The sequence below is a fragment of the Crotalus tigris genome, unplaced genomic scaffold (assembly GCF_016545835.1).
Source record: "Crotalus tigris isolate CLP2741 ecotype Arizona unplaced genomic scaffold, ASM1654583v1 scf7180000023637.1517150, whole genome shotgun sequence".
NCBI lineage: Eukaryota > Metazoa > Chordata > Lepidosauria > Squamata > Viperidae > Crotalus > Crotalus tigris.
The window spans coordinates 393483-408639 of NW_024100094.1; the positions used below are offsets into that span (position 1 = coordinate 393483).

The window sequence follows — 15157 nt, forward strand, 5'->3', positions numbered from 1 at the left end:
CATGAGAAAACAGGCTTTATGAATGAATGAATGATTAAAGGATGCAGAGAGTAAGGATATATTGATATTTTTTTCACTGAAGATGTTAGCCCTTCAAGATAATCTAGACAAGAAGCACAATTATGAGTTCTAACTTATATTAACATGAAGGTCCCCAAACTCTCATTGATCCCTTCATGAATTTTCAGATTGTTCATCAACCCCCAAACATTTATTATATGAAAACTAGTTTAATAATACTATTTTAATAACACTACGAATAATCACAATAGGAATAATCCCTGTGGTTATTGGCATACTCTTGGATGCACTCAGAAATCTGTGCACTGATAAAATTTTCACCTGTCAATTACAAAATGCCATACTGCTTGGATATGCACATATACTATGCCGATATATTACAGCATCCTAGGCTTTTGGGAAGAGATCAGTGAGTGTGAAGACCATCAGCAACTAAAAAACTGGCAGTTGTGATTTCACATTTTTGTTTACATAATAATATTTGATAGCCCCAACAACCCTTGAGAGTCAATACTGACCACTTCAAAGAAACATGCATTAACAGAATCTTGCAGGACTAAGAAAATTTCTCCTTTCCTTTTACTATTTCTCCCCCTCCGCTCTCAATATTTCTCCCCTCTTTTTACTTTCCAGAAAATTAGGGAGTGTCCCTTTGCTGGTCTGTGACCATAATAAAAATGGATTGATTAAATGATTGATTTATAGGGAGGGTCTCTTCTGAAACCCTTCCCATGCCCCCCTCCTTCTGTGGACGGACATATCTTTTATATGACAGTTGTCCATGTGCCTCCTCCTCCTGTTTCCCAAGGTCATTCCCACTTGCCATGGTAGAAAGACATAGATCATCGTCTTCCTCTGGAATATATACAGGTAGTCCTCAACTTACACTAGTTTATTTAGTGACCGTTCAAAGCTACGATGGCACTGAAAAAAGTGACATCATTTTCCACACTGACAACCTTTGGGGCAGCCCCATGATCATGTGATCAAAATTTAGATGCTTGGCAACTGGTTCATACTTATGACTGTTGCTGTGTTTCAAGGTCATGTGATCACCTTTTGACAAGCAAAATCAATGGGGAAGCCACATTCACTTAAAAAACATGGTACGAACCTATCAACTGCAGTGATTCACTTAACAGCTATAGCAAGAAATGTAAAATGGGGCAAAACAACAAAAAAGTTGGGGCTCGTGGTCATACATTGAGGACTACCTGTGTTAGGATTCCTTGAGTTTTTCCTTCAATAAGGGTAGTCTTCAACTTATGACCACAACTGAGCCCAAAATTTATTTTGCTAACTGAGAAATTTGTTAAGTGAGCTTTGCCCCATTTTACGACCTTTCTTGACATGCTCATTAAGTGAATCACTGCAGTTGTTAAATTAGTAACACGGGTTGTTAAGTGAATCTGGCTTCCCCCATTGACTTTGCTTCTCTGACATTGCCAAAGGGGATCACATGACCCCTGGAGACACTGCAACCGTCATAAATGTGAGTCAGCTGCCAAGCATCTGAATATAAATCACATGGTCATAAATATGGAAAATGGCCATAAGTCACTTTTTTCAGTGCCCTTGTAACTTGGAAAGTCACTAAATGGACTGTTGTAAGTCAAGGACTACCTGTATTTGTTTGCCACTATTGAATTATTCTAAAAGATATTACTGTACAAATCAGTAGTGGGGAATTATGTTGATCTTAAATTATGAGAAGATAAGGGTAAATAGTGAGGTAGTCATATTTAGAGCAAAGGGGGGCAATTTCTCGTGATCCCCAGAATTCCCTGAAATTGCACCACCAAAATTAGACAGCAAGCAGTAACAGCAGAATTGACTTTAGATCTAAAACAATCAAATCTAACACAAATGAAGCAAAAATTGTCAAAAATCCCTTCAGTGATATCAGCACCACAACACAGTAACTCTTAAATTAATTGCCTATAAAAATTCCACCTTAAGCTGCAAAAGAATCCTGTGCCCTCATTTAGGGAGAAGATCTAGACAAACTGCAAAGAACTCTAGAAATATTGGATAAATATCTAAGAAACATCCATCGTTGCACTGTAGAACCTGCCCAGTCATATTTGCAAGATTCCAGAGGGTTTTATTTAGATCCTTTCTTGCTATTTCCTTTGTAGTGCTGGCTGCGGTCGGACAGGTGTGATCTGTACATTGGAATATGTACGGCAGCTGCTGCTTAAAGAGGTACTTGGACCCAACTAAGCAAATTCACCAAGAAAGTTCACTAAACCTCTGTTCAAAACTTGGCAACTCCATGCAGCCTACCAGATAGAGAAAAAACCTCAATAGTACCAGTGAAGAATAACTGAGAGCTGGGAGGAGTGGCTCTGCACCAGTTTGAAACGGTCAACAGTATCCCACTTCTCCTTCCCCAAGGATTTCCTGACTGTGTCACTGTCAGAATAATCAGCAAAGCACATTAGATTTTACACATCTTGGAACTGCTGTGGGTTACTGCTTGCTCCAGGAAAAAAAAAACATGTTTAAATATTGAAAAAGAGAAACATGAATTAAACCATGAATCTGGTTCATGAGTTGTGGCAAACTGAAGTCATGCTGTACAAACATAGCAGAAGGAAGATGGGGGTAGTGGGGGAAGTGGCATGTTTGTATCCGTTAGATGCAAACGGGGAAAGGTCTATAGTCCCTTTTTCTTTTTCTTAAGAATTGACTAAGTGGACAAAAGCTTAACCTCTGACTGGATTATGGTGTTCCCATGCATGTATTCCAAAGGGAACTTTCTTTGCCCCATGCAAATAACAGCGGCAAACACAGTGTATAGGATTAAATACCCTTCAGCTTTACCCAATCCAAATCAAAAGATGATGGCAGTAAATGGTGGCCCAATTTTTTGCTCACCCATTCATCACCAAGGTACTTCTTGTTCTCAGAAAAACTTTCTGAGTTGCTGGTCCTTCTTTTCATGCAGACAGCTTCTTATTTAGGTACTCTCAAAACTCAAAGAGAAGTATAACAGAAAGGAATAATAAAATAGATTAGCCTATGCGTACATATAGGCAGATAACTTCTGTTTGATAGGGCATGGTTAAGATTCAGATCCCACTCTGATGATGTTCCAGGTAGGCTTTGAAAATGTAATTATTCTCCTAGACCTTAAGGTAGAAGGGTAGTTAGTCCATAGAAGATTTGATTTTGTTTGACCTGGATTTTCTTCTGCTGGACAGACATCTCTTGTTCTTATGCTTTATTGTGCAACTTTTTATAATTTAAAACATCCAGAGTCATTGAGAATCGGGCAATTTTTTTAAATATGCATAAATCTATACATAAATTAATAAGCTGCTCTGTGAAAAAAAAGTGTCCTCATTTGTCAGTTTTTCATTCTTTTTCAGAGGATTTCTCCATATTTCAGCATTTTTGATATAGTCCTAGAAATGAGGAAGCAGAGGCCAGCTATTGTTCAGACCCAGGTGAGTCGCATAGCCAACTCAAGATATTTGACTGAGGCAAAATACCAGGGCTGGCCTTTTCTTACCGATATAGAAGTTGACTTCTGGTATGATATGTCTGTCATAGCTGGGAAGAACAAATTAGCGTAGGGAATACCACGCAAATAGTGAAACTAATTTCTGAAAATAATGCACTTAAGATCTCAGAGGGACTAAATCATTACATTCTACCTGAGTCTAAAGAGAAGTTGAATTCTGAAAATCCTTTATTCCAACCAATAATTATAATCAAAGCTAAAATAAATGCCTGGTGATAGGTCTGAAGATATAGATAGTCCACTTTTCTCAATAGGAAACTATAATTTATGGAGTGAGAACCTTGAAGAATGTCCTTGCTAAGGGGAATTGTATGGTAACATATATATTTATTAAAATAGTAACAGAAATTACAAGGGTATTCTTAGAAACACCACTGGATGGAAGCTAATATTGCCTTCAGGATCAGTTTTTTTCCTGCTGTCAACCTATGCCTATTTTACTAGACCTGGCAAAACTCAATGGGCGCCACTGAGAATTGGTACCAAATACTTGTATGCATGTAGGTCCACAACTACATGTAGTCCTTGACTAACAACCATTTACTTAATGATTGTTCGATGTTACAATGGCGCTGAAAAATGTGACATGGTTGGTTTTCACACTTTTGACCGTTGCAGCATCCCAATGGTCACATGATCAAAATTCGGATGCTTGACAACTGGCATGTATTCCTGGCTCATGACAATTGTATCGAGGTCATGTGACCACATTTTGTGACCTTCCTAGTTGCTTCTGAAAATAAAGTCAGTTGAGGAAGCCAGATTCACTTAACAACTTCATGAGTCACTTTACAACTGTAATAAAAAAAAATATAACATGGGTCAAAAATCACTGAACGACTTGTCTTGCTTAGCAATGGAAATTTTGGGCTCTGTTGTGATTGTAAGTCAAGGACTACCTGTACACAAATCCACCACCTTCTTAGATGGCAGCAAAAAGCTAGCCTTTTTTGTATTTCCTTGCTGTCATTTAATGCAAGGGTCCCCAACCCCCAGTCCGTGGACTGGCACCGGGCCACAGACATGTCAGAAACTGGGCCGCACAAACAAGCAAAGAAGCCCCATCCGCAGGATGCGGGCAGCATGTGAAACCACGCCCCCTCCGGTCCATAGAAAAACCTCTCTCCAGGGAACCAGTCCCACGTGCACAAAAGGTTGGGGAACACTGATTTAATAATTGCCTAGAGTTTGCAGCCTAGATACAATACCCCTATCTGCATTAATAAACTATAAGCTTATAGTTTAAAAACTATAGGTTTCCCACTCATCTGTGTCACATCTTTTCTTGTCAGGAACAGTATGAGTTTGTGTATCGTGCGGTCACTGAAATGTTCCGGGATGCCCTGGCCGTTTCCTGCCCAAATTATGAAAATCTCAAAGAGGTAAGAGATGGGGCCAAAGAAGCTTTTTCCACAGAGGGCATGATGGCTTCCCTGTTCTTCTATGAAAAATGGAGTTTCCCTTTAGGTCTGGCAGTTATGAGGCAATTTTGCTTTCTTGAAGCAATCTTACTAGAACTATTTTGAAATACTTGCTTTATAATGCAGGCAAAAATTAAATCATTGCATTTTATTTGTTTAGTATAAGATATGACAATTTATCCCCATGAGGCTCAGGATTTAGATTTAGATTTCCCTCTTACTCATATGATCATATTAATCCCCATAGTTATCTTTCATTTCCCAAATGTTTACTCTGACTTTTAAAGCTAGGTCCTTTGTATTTAATGAGGTTAATTCTGAGATCAGCATGCAAAGATGAAAAAAAAACACCTCCTATTTTGTGGGTCAAAACTGGAGCTCCCATTTCATTGCTGTAATGATGCTGAGAAAGGAAGATTTAACCTTTCTTATTGCATTTTCTCTACCCAATGGTGCTATTATTTCTGCAAATAGGAAGAAAAAATGCCACTATATAAGTATTCACCCTGGCAGGATGGAAAAAGCTCTGAGTAAATTCCCTGTTGGAGACTCTAACCCAGGGGTGTCAAACTTGCCACATCATGTGACATGTCGCAACATATCACGACTTTTTCTCCCTTGCTGGAGCTGGGGTGGTCATGGCTTTCCGCATGATGCATCCTGCCCGCAGGCTGGCAGTCTGACACTCCGGCTCTAACCCATCATTGTCTCTCCCTGCCCTGCCCCAATTGGTTCCTCTTTTTATCTGAAAATAAAAATATTCTCCATCACCAACAGAAAAAGAGTTGCTTCTGTTTTAACTTTCTGTGAAGCTAAGCATCATGAAGGTGGTGGGCATAGCTGGCTGGAGCAGTGCACAGCAGGGAGCTTGTCAGTTCTGCTGTGAAATGTTTAAAAAAAGGGAAAAAGTTGGCCTGGAAGTTCAGAGGATTATGGTTTCACTCTAGCCAAAGCCACTTCTCTGTGTTATTTTATTTTCAGATGAAAAGAGGAACCAATTGGGGCAGGGCAGGGAGAGACAATGATGGGTTAGAGCCGGGGTGTCAGACTGCCAGCCTGTGGGCCGGTTATGTTGCGACATGTCACATGATGTGGCAACCAAGGATGCCTTAAAAAGGATCACTCACGGGACCTGGCATCACAAGCTAGTGGACTTTCTTCTGTGCCACCGCACCACACCTTGCACAGCTACTGGAAAGAGCCCAGTTGAACTCCGCTGGGGTTGCCACCTCACCACGAAACTGGACAGATTGCACCCAGACCGGGTGGCTTCACAGGTGTCACATCCATGGGCACCTAGGAGACTACAAGTGGGTGATCCAGTCTGGGCAAGGAACTATGGACCAGGACATCTCTGGGTCACAGCAGTGATATGCAAGGTCTCTGGGCTGCTGTCATATGAAGTGGCCTTGGACGATGGTCATGTGATGGTCATGTGATTGACCAACTGCGCTGGAGGCTTCCCAGCAACTCTTCCACTCCTGGCTCGGCTCTTGGGGGGGGGGAGGAACACAATTACAATTGGGGACCATGGTCTCTCCAACATCCCCAGGCTTAGCTATTGCTCCAAACAGGGAGTCCGCAGAAAGGGGGTTCGCCATGGAGGCAGCTCTGGCCTCTGGCACTCAGGCCACTCTAGCTGCTGGCCTAGGGCTCAAGGAACAGTGCTCCCAAGAGGAGTCCATTGTGGACTTGGGGAATTCCACCCCACCACTGGACTTGGGGAATTCCATCCCCCCAAGGAACCCTGGCTTGGATTTAGCAGATCCAGCCAGATAGCAGCTGGATGGGTCCCCTGGGTCTTTGGGGCAACAAAATCCTTGTCTGCCTACCCTGGCAGGCGAGCTGGCAGGCCAGGCACACACACCAGCCAGGAGAAGATCAGGGCGGGTCAGAGGTCCTCCCAAATACTTACAAAACTATGTATGGTCCTTGTCGGTTCAGGGGCAGGCCTAGTAGTCTGGGTTAAGTAATGCAGCTCAAGGGGAGTGGGACCATGGCGGTAGCAAGACTGTAGTGTTGTGTATATATAGATGCAACGTAAGCAATGCAATGGAATATTGGAGTATTTAAAATAATAAGTGTGCCTTATTATTTTAACCAAGGGGGGAGGGGTGTTATGTCCTGGGCCGGCAGGCACAGGCTGCAGCGATTGGCCCTGGCAGACCATGTGGATGCCTGGGACAAGAAAGGCTGCTCCCAGCCTTGCGTGCACACGCACGGTGGGAAAAGATCCTTTGCAATGATTGGCCAGCAAGGTATTGTGCAGGGGGGCTATAAAAGGGGGCCGCACCATTTTAAAACCTGTTCTATTGGTGTTTGCAATAAAGGAGAACTGTTGGAACTCGTTGCTTCGTCTCAATGCCTCTTTTCCTGAAACAGAACACTGCTCCCACCTTATAAGGGGATGCATTACATGTGATGCACACAGGCAGTTGCTCATTAAAATGCGCTAACACGGCATTTGATGAGAGCAAGGCCTTGACCTCCTTAAAGCTCTTGTCATAGACTTTAGTCCACTGCCATGGAGTTTGCTTATCTAAGAGCCGGTGTAACGGCTCAGCCACTGCAGCCTTATGGGGAAGAAATGTGTGATACAAATTGAGGAGTCCCAAGAAAGCTGGAAGCTTACTCTTAGACTTGGGACTTGGGGCCTCCTGAATGGCCTTTAATTTGGATTCTGCAGGGTGGATGCCTTGGGCATCTATTCTAAATCCTAAAAATTCTGTGGAAGTGACTCCAATCTTGCATTTGTCTTTTTTCAATTTGAGGCCTGCTTGGCGGAACCTCAACAATATAGCCCTTAACCTTTCTGCCAAATTTTGTGATGACTCCCCTACAATGAGGACGTCATCAAAATAGGGGCAAACCCCAGATATTCCCCTGAGTGTGTGCTCCATGACGCTCTGAAATACACCAAGAGCAACATTCACCCCAAATTGTAACCTCTTTACCTTAAAAGCGCCCCTATGGGTCACTATTGTTTGGGCCTCCGCAGTTGCTTCGTCAACAAGTAACTGTTGATAGGCCTGTGCTAAATCAAGCTTTGCAAACAGCTTTCCCCCTTTGAGGGAGGCCAGAATATGACTCCCTACCGGTACAGGATATGCATGTTGTTGCAAAGCTGTATTCAGGGTGCATTTGTAGTCCGCGCAAATTTGGACTTCCCCATTAGCCTTTAAAGGCATCACAATGTGGGTTTCCCATGGACTGAGTCCACTGGTGCCAAGATGCCCTGCTGAAGCAGCTTGTCCAGCTCTGCATCAATCTTGCCCTTTAAGGCGAATGGCACCCTCCTGGGCTTGATTCTAACAGGTGTGATGGCTGGGTTTAATCGCAAGGAAATGGGAGGCCCCTTATAGGACCCAAGCTCTGAGCTAAACACATCTGCAAACTGATTGCAGACTTCTGCAAGGCCTATAGTTTGCAGACAATTTATGCCAGTTACTTGGATTCCTAAGGCCTCAAACCACTCAGGTCCAATTAGACTCGTACACTCACCCCCAACAACCACCACATCTAATAGAACCTGGAAAGCCTTGCACTGCGCTTTGAGCGTAGCTTCTCCAAGTACTTTAACTCTTAAATTTTGAAAATCCGTGAGGATTAAGTTCGATGGCCTGAGTTTGACTCTAAGGCCACTACTATTGCAAATCTTTTTAAAGGTATTGTGTGAAATGATCGATAGAACAGACCCAGTGTTCAGCTCCATCAACAAGGGAACCTCTTGTAGCTTCACATTAACGCAAAGCTTCTTCTTAAGGGGCTTATGTGTCCCTGTTTGCAACATGCTTCTGCGCGACGTGCAGAAACCCCCCCCCCCTATGTTGGTTGGGGACCCTGGTACCTTTCTGAAGGAATTCTTCCCAAGGTTGCACCTGCTGGTGACCCAAACAGACAATGGCAATGTGGCCTTGCCTACCACATGCCCGACAAATGGCAGAGCGGAATCGGCAGTCTGAGCGCTTGTGGCGTCCTCCACATCTGAGACACTGAAGGGCTGCTGGGGTCTTGACTGGCTTCTCTCACAGCCTTTGTACTGCAGGCTGGCGAAGTCTGTCCACCTCTTCTTCTGGATCTGGGTCCTGCACTTCTTGAGCGACCTCTTGATGGATGGACGCGACTGTTGTAGCGCTTATGGCGAGTCGCAAGGCCTTCACAGCGCCGCCTGCTGCTTCTTCAGCTGCAACTTCGCATAAGACATCTTGGAATGTGACTTCAGCTTTAGCAAAGTTTTTTGTTGCAGCTCTCTACTTCTAAGGCCGCAGACAAAATGGTCTCGTAAGCGTTCTTCCAGGTCCTTGAACTCACAAGGCCTGGCAGCTTGTCTCAAGGCAGCGATGAATTCCGCAGTAGACTCCCCAGGCTTCTGGTCCCTCTACTCAAAAACGTGCCTCCATGCAATTACAGATAGCTTCGGATGAAAATGGTCCTTCAGCATATTCTTCAAATCTGTGTACGTTACCGACTCAAGCAGCGCAGGAGCTACTAAATTTTCAGCCACATCAAAAGTGTCCTGCCCACAGACACACAGCAGGGTTGCTGCCTTCAAACCGTCTTCTCGAACTTGGTTAACTCGAAGGTAGTTTTCCACCCAGGCCAAGTAAGAGTTCCAACGCTCCGGGTGAGACACTTCGAATTCGGACAACCAGCCCATCTTCGACATTACTAGCTTCACTTAGCCTCGCTGCAACTCAGGCTGGGAAGAGGCCCGTTTGCCAAGCCCACCTCCAGCATTTGTGTACTGGCAAGTGAGTGCAGATTTGGGTGCCGACTTCCCAGCTTCCAGCTCTTTTTTGTAGAGGCTAGGTTCTTCGACTTGTCTTCTTCTTTGCAGTGATCCCATCCTCGTCGCCACTTTTAAGTATTGGGGTTCGCAGCATTGAAGCAACAAACACATTGTTAACCAAGTTCTTTCTTTATTCGTTCCATTGTACCACTCAGCAAACAAACAGGTACACAGGTCTTTTATAGTCTCCAAACCCATCCAATCACAAACACCCTTTTTCGCGCCTTGTGCATGCTTTTAGGTTGCCTGGGACCATTTGCAACATTTCTTGGCCTGCTGAATTTCCTCAGCAGGCCCAGGACACAACAGTTGAGAATAGAGATGAACCTAGGTCTTTCTGGTCACAGTCCTGCATCATAGCTAATTCACAATTCTACACGGCATGTAAAATAACTGGAATAGGCTATCAATGATCCTCATTTCTGCTGTCATTTCACTCTCATCATAAATTCCTCTTTCACACCCACAAATGCCTTCTGCTATGGATTTTGAAATTACTCCTTTCTCCAGAGGTTTCCCAAGAAAAGGTCATATTATTACTGTTGACATGATTTCCGAGACAGAAGCATTCTCGCTGTAACCCAGATGTCAAACTTGACATGAGGGTGATATCTCTGCCTCTGAACATTTCCTCCTGTGGGCTTCTAGTGCAGAAAGGGATGGGAGGACACGCTAGTGCAAATGTGGCCGTTTCAGAGCCCAGCACCCACCCACTCCCATCCATTTCCTTTCTTAGCATAGTATCTTGCAGCTGGGCAGGAAAGAAAGGGGCATCTGGTCAGCTGTTTGAATCTTTTCTACCACAGGCTTCTTGTAACCAATAAAAAACTTTCTTTCAACCATCTATCTTGTTGGTTTGGAGTCTGGAGACATTTCCACAATGGGTTGGTCCTTTTACAGGAGGACACAGCTCCCTGCCTCTATCCTGGAAGGATTGCAAATCCAATATTGCACTTTCGTACAAAGGTTCTTTGTATGAAAGTCTTGTTGAACTGTTTCAGAATAATTTAATTATTTTTCTATGTGTGTGTGTCTCTGAAATGACAATTGGGTAGGGGTAATATATTCTTTCTTCCACTTTTCCCATATGCCATCAGATCCTATTCCCTGTCTGCCACAGGAACCCAAATTCAAGCATCCTCTCGAATGGAAATCCACTTTGGAGCAAGATACAGCTAGATCTGTCTCCTAAAACCGTACACAAATTGGTTTTGAGTTCCAGGGATATTTTAAGGATAAATTATTTATTTATAGCCCGCTTTCATTATTTTTACAAATATCTCCGGGCGTCATACCTATCTAATACACTTTTTTCCTCCTGTTGTCCCCACAACAACAACCCTGCAGGATGAGTTGGGCTAAGAGAGAGAGTGACGTGCCCAAGGTCATCCAACTAGCTTTCATGCCTAAGGAGGGGCTTGAGATCATGGTCTCCTGCTTTCTAGCCTGGTGCCTTAATTGCTAGAACCTGGGGTAGGCAACCTTGGCTCTTTTATGACTCGTGGACTTCAACTCCCAGAATACCTGAGCCAGCTGGGAGTTGAAGTTCACGACTCATAGAAGAGCCAAGGTTGCCTACGCCTGTGCTAGACCAAACTGGCTCCTTATTTGAAGTTTTGCTTCCTTTTGATTGTTTTATTGCAAATTTTCATTATTTTAATTTTAATTGTTTTATCCTCATGTTTATTGCAAAATTAAATATGAGATAAAGACATTTAGTAGACCAAATGCAAAATCCCAAGCTCAGGAATTTTCCAAAAGCAACGAAACACAGGATAGGTTTTAATAAAGAATAGTAATTCAAGGAACGGTTTGAGTTATTCTTTTCTTTCTTTGGGCACGGACAGGGCTACTTCAGGGTTAATCTGGCTTGTGGTAAATTTCCTGCTACAGGAAGTTCAGACAGCTGTCCTCACCTAAAACATTTTTCACTTCCCTTCTCTTTGGTTTTGCACAGAACCGTCTTCCCCTTTATGACGACGCCCTCTCCCTCCGGCAACCGGCTGCTCCCTTGCTCAAGCGAAGCTCCATCCTCCGGTAAGTGGGGGGCTGAGGGTCAGCACCTTGGCAGTGAGAGATGGTCAGCCCTAGAAGAGCAGAGCCTTTTCTGTAATGACCCCTTGCGGGAAAAGCCAGGGATGTGTGGACACTGGGTAATGTTAAGGAGGGACTGAAAAGCCTTCTAATAAGGCTGATGCATGCTTGTGTGTGTCATGTTTTATATGGGTCGATTTAATAATTGTGCTTGTATTGTTTTGTTTTGTGTTTTTTGCCTTGTAAATGTTTGCGTTGAGTTTTAAGTCATCTTGGTGGTATGGAGGGTGATAGTGTCTTTTACTGGTGTGAGTACAGCCATTGTAGTCAGGAAATAAGCTATACATGATTGAAGACCAATGAAGGTCTTTCTAGCCTCATTTCCCAAATATCAGCATCAGGCCTGGGCATTTCAGAAAGGCATGTGTGGAAAATGTTCAGCTGGGCAGGAATTAGATGTACCACTGTACATCACAAAGTATATCAACTTCTAATTCTTCAATTGAGACAAATTTCACTATGCTGAAATTCTGATAGGTGGTATTTCGTTTCGGCCTCTGTTTTTTCTGATCTAGGAGCATCTCGGTGCCTGCTGATACAACGCCAGCACCACTTCCTGAACAGCCAAGAAAGCTTGTCAAGAACATGGGTGATACTTATGCTGTTGTGAACAAACTCCGGCGAAGTGGAGCAGGAGCTTCTTCTGTTTCTCCTGCCAGTGAGGACAAGTCCACTGAAGAGGCACAGCTTTATACTGCGGTGAAGCCACGCAACAGCAATGTGGTTGACTTTCCATCAATAGATCCCAGTGGCTTTGTAGGAGTACAGGCCAGTCACTCTCTGCCTGGAAGTCCTATACACAAGGCATTGCCAAATACAGCTTGTGAAAATGCCCATCTTAGTTCATCTCTGACAGGTGATGTGCGAGAACAACTCACTGGGTATATAAATGGATATATAAATGCAGAAATATAAAATTTAGATTGGGTTTATTCATTTTGCTAAGCTAAAGAATTCGTACTTTCACATATGTTTAGACGTAGATTGCTTAACTAAAGGGGTTTTTTTTAAACTAAAGCACAATCCATATTACAAATTCGACTGTAAACCACTGTTTATAAATCATGATGCTGAGGTTCATATAGTATGCTAGGAGTTAAATTCTTTTGGCTTACAGCAGTATTTTAAATTAGCCAATATAGAGTCTGTGACTTTGCTTAAGGATTTTGTGTGCATGCATGTCTTAAATAAGCATAATTTAAAAGTACAATTCAAAAGGAAAAGAATTAAAAATGCTTGGAAACCATACGGCTAGCAAAATAGTTCCAGAAAATTTGATCCAATTAATCAAAATTCTCCTTTGTCTCTCTGGCCTAAAGCAATGAATATAAATGTTGACCAAAAGGTGCATCTCCTCAGTCCACTGATGTAATTCAGGTGTATTCCAATATTATCTATTAATGACTTTGACTCCACATAATCCTCCCTCACCTGAATGAAGAATCCACAATTGTGGATTGCTTGATCAATTTTAAGTACTGTGTATATAGCCAAAAAGAACATGTAATTTTGACAGCAATAATAATTTAAAGTCATATTGACAATTCTTTAACTCTAAGGCTCAGTTATGGCAATAATGAAATAAGTCCAAATCATGAGTTAATGTTCCAGTAATGAATATAGTCATTTAGGGCTACATATTATGTGAACCCAGCTCTTGTGATTAGGAAACTATTCTTTATGGTTTGGCATATGGTTTTAACCAGTGGTGGGATTCAAATATGTGAACAACCGGTTCTTTGTGTGGATGCCACTTCCAGAAGTCCATTCTGGGCCTGGGCAACAAAAAAATTATCTACCGGTTCTACCGAACTGGTGTGAACTGGCTGAATCCCATTACTGGTTTTAACCCAAACAATCTTGGATTGCACAGTATGCCACAGCTAAACAGACCATAGGTTAACTTTGTTTGTGAAGTCAACTTTAGTATTTATGTAGCAATCAAAAAGTTGTCATAAACTTCATCCTCATATCAACTTTATAAAACTATCATATTTTACTGAAGATACAAAAGACAGGTGTGCTAAAAGATTTCTATCTGATCTAAAGCCATTATAATTGAATTCTGCAACTGCTTACCTTGAATTCTTTGCATTTGAGGAAGCATATGTGAACTGTTTGTCAGTTAATAGCTGAAGAAGTTTTTGAACTGGGTTTGCATTTGTACTAAGCCATAATGAGGTTTGCTTGATTTTGGCTTAATCTGATGTGGGAACCCAGCTACTGCAGGTAGCAATATATGGTTTATTGGATATCATGGTCTGAACAAGTCCATTAGGCCTTCTACAACTAACCAGTCCACAATGGATGTGTGAACATCATCATAAACAGGTCCCAAACTGAATTACATTTTCTTACTTGACTGTGCTAAATTAGTTCTAAACCCACTGAGGATTACAAAATGCAAGTTTAGAGAAAGAATATCTTTACTACTCCGAAAATGCATTGAATGTCAGATCTTGGCTTTTCTGCCATTTGCAACATTTAGCAGAATTCAAGAAAATGCCAAAGGTAATCTAGCGTTATTAGGTATAGATTTTGCTTTTAGAATAAGCCAGTGAAAATATCAATAATAAATTATGAAATGGCCTAGATTTCATTGCTTATTTAAATTCTCAGTAGTGTAACTGCTAGGGTTTATTTGATTTTTTTTTTGACAAACTGGAATTAAATAGAGATAACCTTGGGGTGGTTAGGTTGGGGTTTTTGGGGTTCTTTATTCTTGTAATCTGAATAAAAATAGTTTTTTTCCCCCTGATGTCTCTTCTTCAGGAGAGTCCAGTTCTGGAGTCACCTCATCTCCATCTCATACAAATGGACTTGGGAAAAATCTTCTCAGGAATCTGATGCCCCCAGTATGTAGATTGATCTTTTTTTTTAATTTCATAAGCCTTACCCATAGATACCATAATATACACATCCCATTTAACTCAGGAATCTGATGCTCCCAGTATGTAGACTGATCTTTTTTCTTTATTTCAGAAGCCCTACCCATTGATGCCATAATTTACACATCCCATTTATTAGTTTTTAAAAGAACTCATCTTTAACCCTTCTAGAAGTAGAGTAGTCATTATTCTGCCTATTTTGTAAGGATGGCCCATTTCTGCTTTTCAGTGAATATTTATTAATACACTGCCTGGAAAAGATATTGTAGTTCATTTCTTATGAAAAAGGGAACTTTTTTATCATTCTCTCAGAAATATAGGATGTTGATATAGCTAGGCAATAATCATGTTGTATAACTCCTAACCAGCCTTTTGAAACAGGTGGGCGGTGACCAAGGCAAATTCATGCTCAGCT

General features: G+C 42.1%; 1 protein-coding gene across 1 annotated transcript in view; it reads left to right on the forward strand.

The window, feature by feature from the left end:
* Nucleotides 1-15157, forward strand: part of PTPN18 (protein tyrosine phosphatase non-receptor type 18) — a 41592-nt gene that overhangs the window by 20645 nt on the left and 5790 nt on the right. Inside the window, exons 10-15 of the mRNA XM_039320387.1 lie at nucleotides 2160-2226; nucleotides 3396-3473; nucleotides 4843-4932; nucleotides 11718-11797; nucleotides 12370-12710; nucleotides 14627-14709. Coding sequence (XP_039176321.1) covers nucleotides 2160-2226; nucleotides 3396-3473; nucleotides 4843-4932; nucleotides 11718-11797; nucleotides 12370-12710; nucleotides 14627-14709 — 739 coding nt within the window. The remainder of the gene's footprint in view (nucleotides 1-2159; nucleotides 2227-3395; nucleotides 3474-4842; nucleotides 4933-11717; nucleotides 11798-12369; nucleotides 12711-14626; nucleotides 14710-15157) is intronic.